This window comes from Hylobates moloch, unplaced genomic scaffold, assembly GCF_009828535.3.
Source record: "Hylobates moloch isolate HMO894 unplaced genomic scaffold, HMol_V3 SCAFFOLD_1, whole genome shotgun sequence".
NCBI lineage: Eukaryota > Metazoa > Chordata > Mammalia > Primates > Hylobatidae > Hylobates > Hylobates moloch.
Genome location: NW_026652276.1, coordinates 162,012,115 through 162,027,680, shown reverse-complemented (window position 1 = coordinate 162,027,680; position 15,566 = coordinate 162,012,115). Strand labels below are relative to the sequence as shown.

General features: G+C 39.9%; 1 protein-coding gene across 1 annotated transcript in view; it reads right to left on the bottom strand.

The window, feature by feature from the left end:
* COL28A1 (collagen type XXVIII alpha 1 chain) overlaps positions 1 to 15,566 on the bottom strand; it is a 182,326-nt gene that overhangs the window by 57,923 nt on the left and 108,837 nt on the right. The window contains exons 26-27 of the mRNA XM_032753457.1: positions 4,328 to 4,396; positions 2,311 to 2,379 (exon numbers count right to left, since the gene is read on the bottom strand). Of these exons, the coding sequence (XP_032609348.1) occupies positions 2,311 to 2,379; positions 4,328 to 4,396 (138 nt within the window). The remainder of the gene's footprint in view (positions 1 to 2,310; positions 2,380 to 4,327; positions 4,397 to 15,566) is intronic.

Here is a 15,566-nt window from a genome sequence, read left to right as displayed (position 1 = left end):
TTGTTTGTTTTTTGAGACAGAGTCTCACTCTGTTGCCCAGGCAGGAGTGCAGTGGTGTGATCTTGGCTCACTGCAACCTCTGCCTCCAGGATTCAAGCGATTCTCCTGCCTCAGCCTCCTGAGTAGCTGAGATTACAGGTACGCACCATCATGCCTGGCTAATTTTTGTATTTTTAGTAGAGATGGGGTTTCACCATATTGGTGAGGCTGGTCTCAAACTCCTGACCTCATGATCCACCCACCTCAGCCTCCCAAAGTGCTGGGTGGTTTTCTTTTTTTGGGAAGACAAGGTCTCGCTCTGTCATCCAGGCTGGAGTGCAGTGGCACTATCTCAGCTCACTGCAGCCTCTGCTTCTTGGGTTCAAGTGATTCTCATGCCTCTGCCTCCTGAGTAGTTGGGACTACAGACATGCACCACCACACCAGGCTAAGTTTTGTATTTTTAGTGGACACGGGGTTTCACCATATTTCCCAGGCTGGTCTTGAACTCCTGACCTCAAGTGATCTGCCTGCCTTGGCCTCCCAAAGTGCTGAGATTACAGGCATGAGCCACCGCACCCTGCCTAGAGAGGTTTTATGAGTGAGCCTTAGTCTGGGCTCACTGCTAAGCAGCATCAGGCTACAGCCCTAAGTGAAGGAAAAGCTTATCTCATTTCTGATAAGATGGGATACGTGGCAGTTTTGATTTTGGTTCTTTCCTATGATGGGAGGCTTCAGGACCTGGTTTCACCCAGGATGGAGTTTGGACACAGCATAACCCTGAGGGCATAAGGATAGGCAGGAAGTCAGATAAGTTATAGTTGGTAAGGATTAATTAAACACAACCCAAGTGAGAATGAGGAAGTAGTTCCCAGATAACAGAGTGGAGAAAACCAGCCCCAGGCCTAAAGAGGTGGCAGCAATAAACTAACAGCACGTGTGAGTTGAGCTTATGTTGCTGACAAGACCTGTGGTTTGGCATAGGTTTATTCCCTAAGCAAACTCATGCAAAACTGTGTGTACAACACTACCACCTTTTAACCATAGAATTTAAAGATTAAGTATGAGATTGGTGTTGTTTATGAGAAAGCAGAGTGTTGCTATATTTTCTTTCCAGGGCTTGTACAATATAGGCAACTGGCCTATTTGGCCTTTGCTTGGATACTTAGCCCGAGAGATGAACAACTGTTATTTAAAAGACCTGCTGTAGAAGCTCTAGACATTGTGTGATAAAACTGGAGATTTAACACACATCCTATGAGTTCTGCTCTTGACTAAGCTCACTCTCTCTACACAGAAGTAGGCAGTTTAATTTCAACACAGGATTTTCACATTATCTTAAGCTCCTACTGTCTCCTACTTACTAAGAAGTTCTGCTATTTGAAAAGGAGTTTATTTTGAATATTCCTACAGTTTTAGAATCAATCTCAATCATCCAGAGGTGAATAACTCAGTTTCAAAGCTTAAGCATGGTAAAATATATATATATAAAAATACATGTAAAATAAAAAACCAGCTCATGAGGGGGGCAGCAGTGGAATCGGAAAAAAAGAGAGTGAACCGATAAGAACAACAACATCAACATATTAGAAGCAGAAGACGGAATTTTTTAGAATTACACAGCAATGTTTAGATGCCAAATTTGTCTACTGAGACATGAGAGACCCTGAGAGTCCCACCATGCCGGATGAGCTTGTTGCTGCTGACGCAGAAACAAAGTGACATGCAGATGGCTATGAATTCCAGTAACACAGACTCAGGGCCTAGAATACAAGTTCTCACCCTGGCTGCTCAGGAGAATCCCTTGGAGAGCTTTGAAAACCACAGCACCCACACTCTACTCCCAGAGATTCGGATTTCGTTCCTCTGGGAAAGGGCATTAGTACCATTCAAAAGCTCCCTAGGTGATTCCACTGTGAGCTAAGATTGGGAAGCCCTGGGCTACCATGGAGGATACAGGTGAGGAAGGTAAGGGAAGGAGGAGGGGGAGGGGGGGAGAGAGAGGGAGAGGGAGAGAGAGAGAGAGAGAGAGAGAGAGAGAGCAGCTGAGTATAAATTCTCCATTCAATTCACAAAGAGGGGAAAGCAACAAACCATAGAACAGTTCACTTTTGCACCAAGCAATTTATATAATGTTTAGCATTTGCTAAAGTATTGTACTCATACCATTTTTACACTTCCAGATGATGTCTCTAAATACTGGATGCCATTTAACTGCTAGGCTCACAACAAATCTATTTCATAATAGCCATTTTTGTGTTATCTACAACATCTTCTCCCGATCACTCTGGTGAAATCAGAGGTGACTCCAGCACAACCCTATTCACTTACTTTAATTCCCTGTGATCCATAGCCAGGGGGGCCAGGAGGGCCAGGCAAGCCTTTCTGCCCAGTATCACCCTGTTAGAAGATGGGAGAATTTGAAGACAAAATGTAAGAAGATCAAAGAAGAAACAATGTTAAGTATTACTACCCTCAGCTTCATTCTTACTTCAGTCTGACCAGGACTTTCATGCTGCCTATAAGCTACTTACTATTTTACTTAGAGTGCTTCCTCAATATTTTTAAACCACAGAATTCTTTACAAACAAAACCTTAAATATAATCCAAATAAAAATTAAGCAGTAAGCAGAGCTCCTTGGCCTAAGCAGAAATGGAGGCCCAGGGTCTCATCTGCTTGGGCCCCCTTCACTGCCCTACCACCAAGCCCAAGAACACCAGGGCTGCCCTGCACCACGTATGAAAACCACTGACATGTGGCTCCACATAGCCTTAAGATGTTGCTCCATTTCAATATAAGGTGTGATTTCACTGGGGTTGCAGTTAAAGATTCAGTGGATATCAATGTCCAAATTTTTAGGAAAATATGTAGATGAAGCAATAAGCAAGTGTAGCATTTCCCAGTATCTGTTCATAAACTGAGCCCATGTTTCTTTGGAAGCACTTCGTGGTGGAATAAGATTGGAAAATAGCATGCGCTTTCCCTTGGAGATCTCCAGTGCACACTAATATAGTAGATTAATGGCTCTAACAAGTCCCACAATAAAGAAATTAGTGTAACGTTGCTTATCCCAGAAGTTCCTAAATTAACATTGGATGGAAGAAGCCTTCAGAAATGCTGGGTTAATATAAGTTATTGTATAGTCAGTCTTTTTCTTTCTAGCATTAAAAAAGCTTGATTTTTTTCTGATTATAAGAGGAATACCTGCCCATTGCAAAAAAAATTTGAACAGAAATAAAGACGACATGAATAAGAAAAATAGACCCATCTTCCCATCACCCAGTGATAATGACTACTAACATCTTGGGGGCGGGGGGATCTTCATCCATTTAAAGTGATCTAGAAGGTTCAAAAATAGCATACTTCCAAAATTGAGTGGATGGACAAAACAGAGATAAACTGAGAATCTTGGTAATTCTGGGATGCTCATTAAAATCTTTGACTCGTACAGCCTTTTCCCTCTCCTATCTGAGAATGGGCTCTAATTCACGTCTGTGCATTTTTGGCATGAATATACCAATTCAAAATTTGCTTTTGTGGTGGGTGGTTCATTGACATCTATTTTCCCTACTGAACATGCTTGCTACTTCTTTACCCTACTTTCAAACAAATCAAAGAAATTTGTTGAGCAAGTGAATGAACAATTAAAACTAGGTTTCTCAAACTCAGCACTATTGACATTTTGAGCTGGGTCACTCTTTCTGATGGGAGGCTGTCCTGGGCATTGTAGAATGGTTGGCAGCATCTCTGGACTCGACCTACTACAACCAAAAAATGCCCCTAGACATTGCCACATGTTCTCTGAGGCCAAGGAAGGGAAACAAAGTCTCCCTCTTTGAGAAACACTGGATTAAAAGAATAAAAGGATGAATAACCACCAAACTGAAGGAGACATAGAAAGGAGGGAAACTGGGCCAAAAGAAGTTGCTCCGTCTTCTCCAGGGACAATCAATCTGGACCCTTGTACTGACGCCCTGCCAGAGTAGCTGGGGCACAAAGGGCACAATGACACTTTAGCAGGTGACCTGTTAAAAGGCCACCTGAGGCACCTCTGCCAAAGTAAAGATGTGCTTCTTGACGACGGCACAGCCTCTAAGAAACCCAGAAATGTTCTAAGCACTTTGAAATTAAAAAGAGGCTGACTTGCTCATTTCTTTTGGGGGAAGTGAATGGCTTTATAAACTCGAATGTTCTATTTTACTGAACGTTCACCTGATATGAAAAATAAGACTTTTCATCAGTCACCAAGAAAAAAATAAGTCAACACCAAGATGATGAAGTTACTGTTCACTTGTTTGTCACTGATGATATCTGACCCTCACACAAAGCACTGAGCTGAGGACTCACCTTTGGCCCTTGGGTTCCTATGCCCCGAGGCCCAGAAGGACCTGGAGGGCCTCTGACCCCAGGCTCTCCCTGAAAAGACACAACAAATAACAAGTTACTAATTTTTTAAAGACTTCATGTTTTTTTAAATATATATATTTTAATATCAAAAACTTCTTGAATGTGATTAAGGTACTAATTGAACCCTCTTCTCCTAGATCACTTTTCTATTACCACTTAGGCAATCCTCAAACCAACAGATCCAGGTCCATTTCAAATTAATCAAGTCAATTAACTTCTTGGCAACATTAACTTTTTTCAGAACTCTCTTCTCTAGAATTTGGAAAAGTAATTACGAGTATTGTGAATAGAGGATGGAAGAAGAGACAAGAATAAAAAACAACCATTAAGAAATATAATCATATCCTGAACTAGTTGCTTTTATCATTGTATGCAACAAAGATTATGCTATTTGAGTTATGATGTTTCTGCCACCTCATTAACTGGAAGTGCAGGATAAACTCTAAAAAGGATTTTCAGCTTCACTAAGGCATGACAGCTTCATAGCTGGTAACTATTACCAGAAAATTGGTGGCACCTGATGAGGGTAGGTGACGCCCTGTGTCTAGATCTACTAGAGATGCTAATGATGGGAAGAAGGAGAGAAATAAAAATTGCTTCATTAGCTACCTTGTGTATTCCCAAGACTATGCCACGCGTTCATATATGTTATTTGATGTAATTTAGTACTCACAATAATCCTGCATTATAATGATGTCTAGTTTATGTAACTTCTCTGAACCTCGGTAAATTCATCACATATGTAGAAAATAATATCTACATTTCATAGGGCTCAGAATTAAGTGAGACAAAGCTTGTAAGTGCTTCTATCATGATTTTTACCACAGAATAGGCACATGGTATATGTCAGCTCCACCCACCTATTTTATTAAAGCGGTAACTAAGGTTTGCCCAAGTCTGCACAGCTATTAAGGTGCAGGGCTAGAAGGATGTAGAAAAACAGGAACCCTCATAATTGCTGGTGCAGCCACTTTGGAAAACAGTTTGGCAGTTTAAGGTTCAACATAAATTTGCCAAATGATACAGTCATTTCACTCCTACATATACACCCAAAGAAAATAAAAGTGTATGTCCACATAGAGACTTGCATATGATTGCCCTTAGCAGCATTATTCATAATAATCCAAAACTAGAAACAGCCTAAATGCCTAAATGCCCATCAACTGGTGAATGGACAAAGTACTGTAAATTCAGCAATATAAAGGAATAAACTATAAATAAATGCTATAACATGAATGAACCTCGAAAACATTATTACTGATGAAAGAAGCCAGATATATTATATGATTACATTTACAAATAATATCCAGAAAAGGTAACTCTATAGAAACAAAAAGTAGATTAGTCACTGCCAGGGGCCAGGGATAGCAACATGGATTAACTATAAATGGTCATGAGGGATTTTGCTGTGGGGATAAAAATGTCCTAAAACTGATTTATGGTGATGGCTGTATAGCTTAGTAGCAAATTTACTTAAAGAATCATTGAATTTTATACTTAAAAAGGATGAATTCTATAATGTATAAAATACGCCTGAATAAATAAAGAAAAAAAAGAACCAGGGTCAGACTTTGCTATCTCCCAAGACCTTTGCCTTAGGTCCTGTTTTGCCCACATCCTATTACCAGCTAAACAGCTTCTAGCTTCCAACACTGCAAAAACCATAAATTATAAGAAATGTTGAAGTTGTTTATCCAGAAAAACAGTCCATCTTTTAATTTACTTTCTACTTATAAACTCTAAAATACTTCTAGATAACATAAGCCCTTAAAAGGACGGGGGCCATTTTAAAACTGTACTTTATTGCTGACTTAATTCTTTTAATTAATTTCATAATTATGTATTTCTATTTTGCTTACAGGCCACTTTTATTATACTGTCTCCATCTGTTCCACTTAGTACTTAGCTGCTTCTAAGGCTACAGGTGCTAATTATCTCTTTAACACCTCTCTCCTACTGACTCCCATCTTTGAGTGTCCCCAAGTTCCTGCCGGCTGAAAGGATCACTCCAACATCAAGGGCTCCAAGTAGAGAACATGAAAACCCTGTAGTACATACATTTCCATTATCACTCCTTTCTTGAGTACCTCTGAAGTACTTTCAAAGGGAGAGTGTGTAAGTTCACTGCCTGAAGTTCTCCACCTACACCTGACTGATTCATACACTTTGCTACATCTTAAAAGGACATGTCTTTTCTCTTCCAAACATTTTGACACCCTCCAACAAAACAAGGAAGCATAGTTAAGTAAATCTTACCCAAAATCATTGAATGTTTTATCAAAAATAATACTCCTCTTTGCTCAGTCACCCCAACTCACCGCAGATTTGGTGGCTTCCTCTCATTCATTTCCGTTAACCTGTGCCCTTACATGATGAGGTGAAAAGGTTAGGAAGGATATGGCCAGGTTGGGTGCAGTGCCTCATGCCTGTAATCCCAGCACTCTGGGAGGCCGAGGCGGGTGGATCACGAGGTCAGGAGTTCGAGATCGGGCTGGCCAATGTAATGAAACAGTGTCTCTACTAAAAATACAGACATTAGCCAGGCATGGTGGCAGGCACCTGTACTCCCAGCTACCAGGGAGGCTGAGGCGGGAGAATCACTTGAACCCGGGAGGCAGAGGTTGCAGCGAACCAAGACCATGCCATTGCACTCCAGCCTGGGTGACAGAGTGAACTCTGTCTCCAAAAAAAAAAAAAAAAAGGAAGGATACAGCAAGACACCATGTGCCTCCTGCTGTGATGCATTAGAGAATACACCACCCTACCTATCAACATTCTGGCCTAGAAAAAACTGAACCTGAATGTAAACACGTCTCTAGACCTACCAGCTTTGAGTGTCCCCAAGTTCCTGCCAGCTGTTACTACCAGCTTACAATAATAGACGGAAGAGGGAGAAACACGTTACACAACACCATGAGGATATCATCAGCAAATCCGCGAGTACAAGTAACACATTCACTAACTGCGAGCTAAAAACAACAGGTGCTGGAGAGGGTGTGGAGAAATAGGAATACTTTTACACTGTTGGTGGGACTGTAAACTAGTTCAACCATTGTGGAAGTCAGTGTGGCGATTCCTCAGGGATCTAGAACTAGAAATACCATTTGACCCAGCCATCCCATTACTGGGTATATACCCAAAGGACTATAAATCTTGCTGCTATAAAGACACATGCACACGTATGTTTATTGCGGCACTATTCACAATAGCAAAGACTTGGAACCAACCCAAATGTCCAACAATGATAGACTGGATTAAGAAAATGTGGCACATATACGCCATGGAATACTATGCAGCCATAAAAAATGATGAGTCCATGTCCTTTGTAGGGACATGGATGAAACTGGAAAACATCATTCTCAGTAAACTATCGCAAGGACAAAAAACCAAACACCGCATGTTCTCACTCATAGGTGGGAATTGAACAATGAGAACTCATGGACACAGGAAGGGGAACATCACACTCTGGGGACTGTTGTGGGGTGGGGGGAGGGGGGAGGGACAGCATTAGGAGATATACCTAATGCTAAATGACGAGTTAATGGGTGCAGCAAACCAACATGGCACATGGATACATATGTAACAAACCTGCACATCGTGCACATGTACCCTAAAACCTAAAGTATAATAATAAAATAAAATAAAATAAAAAACAAGGGAGGAGTCTACTTTGATTAAAAGAGATTTAAGAGCTATCTCAATCAAATGCAATGTGTGGGCATGATTTGGATCCCAATCCAAACAAACCAATTATAGCAAATGGATAAGACAAGCTTGGAAATGTGAATGCTGGATATTTGCTGTATTAAGGAATTGTTCGTTTGTTTTAGATTTGATAATAGTATTGCACTCAAGTTTTTAAAAAGAGTTCTTACATTTGGGTGACAAATACTAACGCTTTATATGGGTGATGTCTGAGGATTGATTCAGGATAATGTGGCAAGGGGAGGAGTGAAGAATATAGCTAAAACAAGATCAACTATGTGTTGATAATTGTTAAGGAAGTGTGATATGTAAATGAGAGTTCATTTCACTAGTCTTTCCACTTTTGTGCATGCTTAATTTTCATAATAAATTGTTTTAATATAATTTTTAAAAATCCATAAACAATATCCAGCAAAAGTCTCTCCAGTGAGCCTGAGATAGTGTTGCTGTAATAGACCTCCTTAATAATAATTCATGATTTTAAAGATATTAAAACTGGGCAAAGGGGAGGAGCACACAGGTAGATTCAACATCATTAGAATTTACACGTGTTGTGTGTATTCTTGGGATATACCAAATGTTACACAATTTTTTTTAACATAGGGATACAGAGAGAAGGCACGATTTTTTTTAACAAAGTAGTATGTTTTAAGAAAAAATTTGACACTCTAGTATTTAATTCATGATATTGTTCTTGTGAGAATGTTAGCTAAAACCTCCCCTCGACTAGTATTAATCATACTAATACCCACACATGGGAAAGCAAGCGGGAAAGGCAGTTAAAATAGGTCCATAGTTTCTCTCAGGCCAGCCTTGTCAATGCTCAGTGTTGCTATTCATTCTCTCCTTCATAGTCTTCCTTATTCACTTCCCCCTAACCCTCAACCTTTGGGAGTATCTGAAGGCCAACTGCAGTAGGACAGCTGACCCTGTAGATACCTTACTGTTCTCTCTGTCCTGCAGCCTCAGCCAATGAATTTAAGGTGTGTTCCATGTCATCTGTGGTCCTTCAGTGTTCACCTAAAACAAACTGTCCATCCTTATCCATATAATTGTTGACATATAGCTATGTTTCACATATTTAAATAATCTTTTGTATCTTTCAAACTATGGGAAAATGACTTATAGCAATGCTTTTGTGAATCTAATAGACTTTAAATCAGGTCTTAACATTCTGCAGATATTAGAATTGGTCTGTAACACGGCATGAGAGTTGTTCCTCAGTGTATATGTACCATACTTTGATAGATGGGAACATTAGGCATTTAATGATCTGAGAATCCACAGAAGTAGTGTCTCTCCACTATGGTGGGGTCTTTGAAAATGATCTTTTGTTGTTCCATGGGCCATGTGTCCATGTTAGGCCACCACACCTGGTAAATGTGAGCAAGAGAACTGCGGGCAGGTCTTGCTTGGCCATTTGACGGCACTGGTTTTGTCACAAGGCAGCACCATAGGTACCTAAGAAGTGCGTTGACCTGTGATATTTTCAGATACACAGTTTGTTGTCAGTGGATACAGCTACATTCACAAATAAAGGAATTACAACAGGTTCTCGCATAGCTGGACATAGCTTCCCACGCAACAGCTGAGGCTTGTTGGAGCCTGCAGAGGGAGCCCTTGTATTAGGAGATAATGAACAGACATGAGAGCAAATTCCAGAGTCGCCATTGGTAACAACATCTATCACTTTCCTAAGACGACAGTCTTAGCCTTATCCCTAACCCCTGCAACCACTCTCTCAAAAGAAGAATAACGGACTGTTTAGATGGCATACCACTTCCTCTTGGCCCACAAAAGGGATTCTAGATGGGAGATACTACTTTCATTTTCACAGGAAATGGCCAAATTCAGGACTGTCTGCAGTATTTGTGCATATGAACTTAACAAATGGTTCAGTGAAGACTACTTAGACCATAACTTTGCAGAATGGATAATTTTAACTCCTTTAAAAATACACATCATCTTATGATAGTTCTAAAACTCACACATTGACGCTTTCCCTTTTTAAATGAAAGAAGAAAGAGGAGAGCAAATACATTCATTCATTTTCTCATTAGTAAATCTTCACTTTGGTTAATATTAAAACTATTATAATAAATAATAAATAAAAATAATACTTATTAAGTTTATTATGCAGCAGGCACTTTTCATTCATTATCTTACCTGATCTTATCAACATCAACTTATTCCATTTTACAGATAAGGAAACTGAGGCTACAGCAGGATACATGACTTGCCAAAAACTAGGTAGTCTGAAGCAATTCAAACCCAGGATGACTCCAGAACCCATCTCCCATTTTGGTGTTGACTGGGACTAGATGCAAGATGCTAACTTTTCCATAGACTTTTTTCCAGCTGTCATTTAACGCAAAGACCTCGGCTGTTTGGCTGTGAAACTGTAAAAGTCCTTTCCCTACATTGCCAATCACACCCTCTCAAGGGGAAGAACATCCTGGATTATAAGATTCATCCTGTATTACACGGGTCCCACATGACCTGCACAAGAATCCAGCCCTCTAAGTCTTCCCTTCCCATTTTCCCTCCATTGCTAATCCTTGGTTTTGCGGTTTACTCCAATGTGTTAATTGACTTCGTTCCAGATCTCCTACCTATACCAGTTCTTAATCTCTCTTCTTATCCATCCTACAATGTGTGTGATTTGGCAGCGTGATGCATAAAATGGCTACTACCACTAATTATATTTTAATATGTTAGAATTCATAAAGATGTTTTACGTACATTAGTCTATTAATTTATCCTAATAAACCTGTGAAGTAGGCATTATTATCCCAAATCACAGATAAGAATGCTAAGCCTCAGGGAGAATAAACGACTTGCTGGGGTCACACAGCTAATAAGTGGCAAGGTTTCAAGGTGGAGCAGTGACAAGGAAACAACCCATTATACCTTATGAGTTTTCTAAAAATATCAATACAATATTTGAGAAAATAATCAGCCCATTAGATTATTTTCCTCCCCCTCACTCCCTCACACACTAATGAGGCTTTAATCATACTCTCTCCCTTTGTGCCAGCTAAGTTCCTGCCACTCTTTGAGAAGAAGGTGGAAGCAAGATATACTTGTTCCAAAAGTGATTTCATGCTTTTCTACTTTGGGGACAATAAAAGCAAATTAAATTCACTGTGAAAGAATCAGCCTCTTAAGGATGTTCCAAGGAATGGTACTCTAAAGATTCTGCTAAATGATGAAACTGAGGAATGACTGGGTTTTAAAATAAGGTAGAAGTCAAAGTGATAATAGCAGCTGCCTTATGTTTCTTTCTTTCTGGTTTTTAAATAAAATTAAGATATAACTACTCCAACTACCACAAACATAGGCAGAACTCTGGAATGAATTACATAATTCCACCTATGTCATGTGTTAAGACCTCTAGAATACCTCACTTGTGGTAGCCAGAATGTCAATGGAAGTTTTAGAGGCTTTTTTCTAAGCATATGCACATATTGGCAATGTGTATTGATTATTGAATGACCATTGTCATATGACTCAGTCATTTCTCAATGACACCCTTTAATATGAATAGGAAGACAGTACCAACTGTCAGCATGATCATCATGGGGATGAGAAAATAATTATACAAATACTAGAAAACAAAGTTCTCAAATTGCTACATTTCCTCTCAAGTATTTTTTCACCTTTAAATTTCAAAGTATTTAAAGTATTTTCAATTACTTGAATCAATTTATCTCCTAAAACTTTAATATTCACCCCAAAACAGCTGTATCTCATAGTCCCTGACAATTTTAAAACTTCTTATTGTTTTTTTCCTTTTCTCAAAATCATCTCCTCAAAGATAAGCAAATGATGGCCTTTTCCCAAGAACTTCATTGGAGAGGAAGAGTCTTTCTTATTTAGCTTGGTTAGAAACCTTGAAAACAGAAATATTGACATTGCCCCTTATGTCAGGGAGAAGAGCAGGCTGTCTTGTACTAAAACTGAATATAATTTTCCACTGGGAGAAAGTTCCTCCAAGTCTGCATGATCAAAAATAACAATATGTTTATGGTGATGTGGGCGATGAATGTTAAGGGGATTTACCATGTGTCTCCAGGGCTGAAGGAAAAGTACGTACATACTCATAAGAAGAGAAATACAAAGCTAGGAAAACAGCACGGAGAGATGAAAGCAATATTGAAAGTCATGAGGTGGACTAGAGTGCAGCTCAGATTTTAGAGATCAGGCATATAACTGCATTGGGGAGTAACCTTGAAAAGTCACCTTTTCCTGGTCTTGGATATGACCCTTTCTGAAACCTCTGGGTCAAACTGCCTAGCATCTAAACTTTGTATGGCTCTGGCTTTAATTAGTTCTGTTTTGGGCTGATTGTCCAGGCTGAAGCAATTTTGCCGTCATATTACAGGGAGGTGGCTTTCCTCAAGTCCACTTTGGAATTACATGCCCTTAACTTCATTATTGTCTGTATCCTAGGCCAGCCCTCCTTGTTGGGCACGGTTCAAAAATGGAGTTCCTTGTCCAGTCTATGTCTGCCAATGGAATTCACACATTCCTAATGCATCTCTGTGTGAATCGGTCCTCTGTTCCACCAATGCCTGTTGGTGGAGTGTACATATGTGAGCCATTGCAGAGAACAGAGGGGCAATTCAGATGCTGGGAACATTTTTAGAATAATGATACTCAGTGGAATTCCACATAGACTTGCTTTTTATGGCTATGGGTCACTTTTGTCAAATAAAGCATGTATTTACAATACTCAAACATTTAAAGTTACTGAAAAATATTTAACTCTTTCGGGTTTGGGGTTTATGCTTCTCTTTAATGTTTATATAATTTAAGTTTTGACAACAGAAAAGCTAGGCTGAAAGGAGAAACAATCCAACTGCACACAAAACAGTGCCTAGATAGAAGATGGACAGCATAGGAGACTGAGCATCTGTGGATCAGAGTAAGTCATGCTTTCTGCTCTGATTTATTCATCCATTTAGTTTTTCATTCATTCATCCATATCCATAGCCCCTCTCATATACAAAACAAATATAGTATCACAAATGTTTCTATTGTAAAAAGGCAAGTTGCTCAACCTTCTGGTTCTTCATTTCTTAATCTATAAAACAGGAGGACTGTTAAAAATGTCATAATATTCTGGAAATATTTAGGTAATACATAATCATGACAATGATAATAGTCATTATACCTGTAATAACAACAATTCAACAAGTCTTTTCTGCCAACAGACTTATGCCAACAACTTGATGGTTAAGAGGTCCTAACCCCAAATCCAGGTTAGATCTCCTCTATGCAAAGATTAGGCTAAGTTCAACCACTCTAAGGCTTTGGAGAGGGTCATAGCTTTTTCTGTGATGATCCAGCTCCCTGAGAGGGCCTGAAAAAAGCTAAGAGACGGGCATGGTAGGCTGTACCTGCCCTTAGTGAACTCAGGAGAGCCACCTCTTATATTCCTTTTCTGTGAGGCCAGAAATAAACTCTTATATCAGAGACATCAGGAAATCAGCCCTCATGCTACATGTACCTTACAAAGCTTTGGGGGTGAAAACACAGGAACAGAGTTATCTGTAGCTCCTCGAAGAGAAATGAGATGTATGGCATGTTTGCCCTCAAATCACAAGAAGTGCTCTTAATATCTAAGGCTCCAGTGAAGAAAAGCAGGCAGTGATGGGTGGGGCTTGGAGCTTGGTTTCCCCACCAACAAGCCAGGAGATTGGATCCAGGAGTGAGGACACTGGATGAGCACTTCCCATTTAGCAAGAAACCAAATTATCCGTTCCTCTTCCCAGCATGTTTCAAAGGTGAGTTTAAAATCTGTATCTCCTCTCTCCTTCAAAGTTGTAGTTTTTATAAGAATTTTGGAAATATCTCAGAAGGTCTTGCCAAATTTGAATTAAATTCAAGGTAATTGTATCTAGAAGGACAATAACCACTGATGTTGCAGGGAATTTTTCCACTTGCAAAAAAGCCATGGAGAACCACAAGGGTGCTAGATGTCAGGGACTGCTTTTTATATGTTTTGAAACCCAGAAGCTTTGAGTTTAATGTCTATGTCATATGCTAAACACATGTGACCTTAACTAAACAGCACCAAAACCCACCATAAATTCATTGTCAACCTTAATGGTTTCCTCATTTCAAAACACATTTGTTTTGTAAGTTAATGCTTTAAGGCCACAATTTTAAGGCGACTACACAAAGCTTAAATGAAAAACATATCAGGATCCATATGGGTATACTACCACACACACATATATACAGTTTCTCTGTCACTTTAACTCAAAAGGGGAGAAATTTTGCACACATTTTGGTCCTGTGCTTCTGCTGCCGTGGACAATTTTTGGTATTTTCAGAATTTCCCGTACTTTACCAAGCAAGAAGGGCAAAGTTAACTGGAATTATCTTCCTTTCTTTGCCAGTTTCTGTCTATGAATCTCTCTCTCTCTCTCTCTCTCTCTCTCTCTCTCTCTCTCACACACACACACACATACACACACTCTCTCTCTCTCTCTGTGCTCTGTGTGTGTGTGTGGTGTGTGTGTATGTGTGTGTGTTTCCAGAAATTTTCTTCAGAAAAAAAGGCCACAGAGATTTTGAGGCCTCTATAAAAAAGGAGAGATGATTTTTAAAGTTATTTAAAAGCTGGTATTTTCTTTTAGACTTTCCTTTATTTCCAAGTTTATGATCCAAGTTCCCTTGATTCTAAGACCAGCTCACCCTCCTAACATCTCCTTCCAGGGCTAGAAAAATTCTGAACAACACAATTTCCATGGGAAGAGACAAGAAGCAATGGAAGGAAGGAAAAGCACCTGAGAGGGAGGCATGCAGACAGGTAGGTCCTACCTAGTGCTCCCCTCCCTGGGCTCTGCCTATAGCTGGAAGCAAACCACGGACTGCTGCTTCCACTCAGCCTCCCATGTGGGCTCACACACACAATGGGAGTTTCACTTAAGATACATCTTCTGGCAGCATGTTAGCCATTTCAAAAAAACAATAGGCAAGAAGAAGTTTTGAACACTTTGTTTCTTACCTTTTTCCCCCTAAAATGCAGATGAAGGCAAATACAGGGGACTTTTGGAGGAAAATGGCATATGCAATCATTTAGTAAATGTTTTAGTCTGTATCTTAGATAATCTGACACAGTGAAATATGCATAAGAATTGGGTTTTTTATGTTCTTTTTTTTTTGAAATGGAGTTTTGCTCTGTCGCCCAGGCTGGAGTGCAGTGGTGCAATCTCAGCTCACTGCAACCTCCGCCTCCCGGGTTCAAGCAATTCTCCTGCCTCATCCTCCTGAGTAGCTGGGATTATAGGCGTGCACCACCACGCCCAGCTAATTTTTGTATTTTTAGTAGAGATGGGGTTTCACCATGTTGGCCAGGCTGGTCTCAAATTCCTGACCTCAGGTGATCTGCCCACCTCAGCCTCCCAAAGTGCTGGGATTACAGGCATGAGCCACCACACCTGGCTAGTTTTTTAAATGTTCT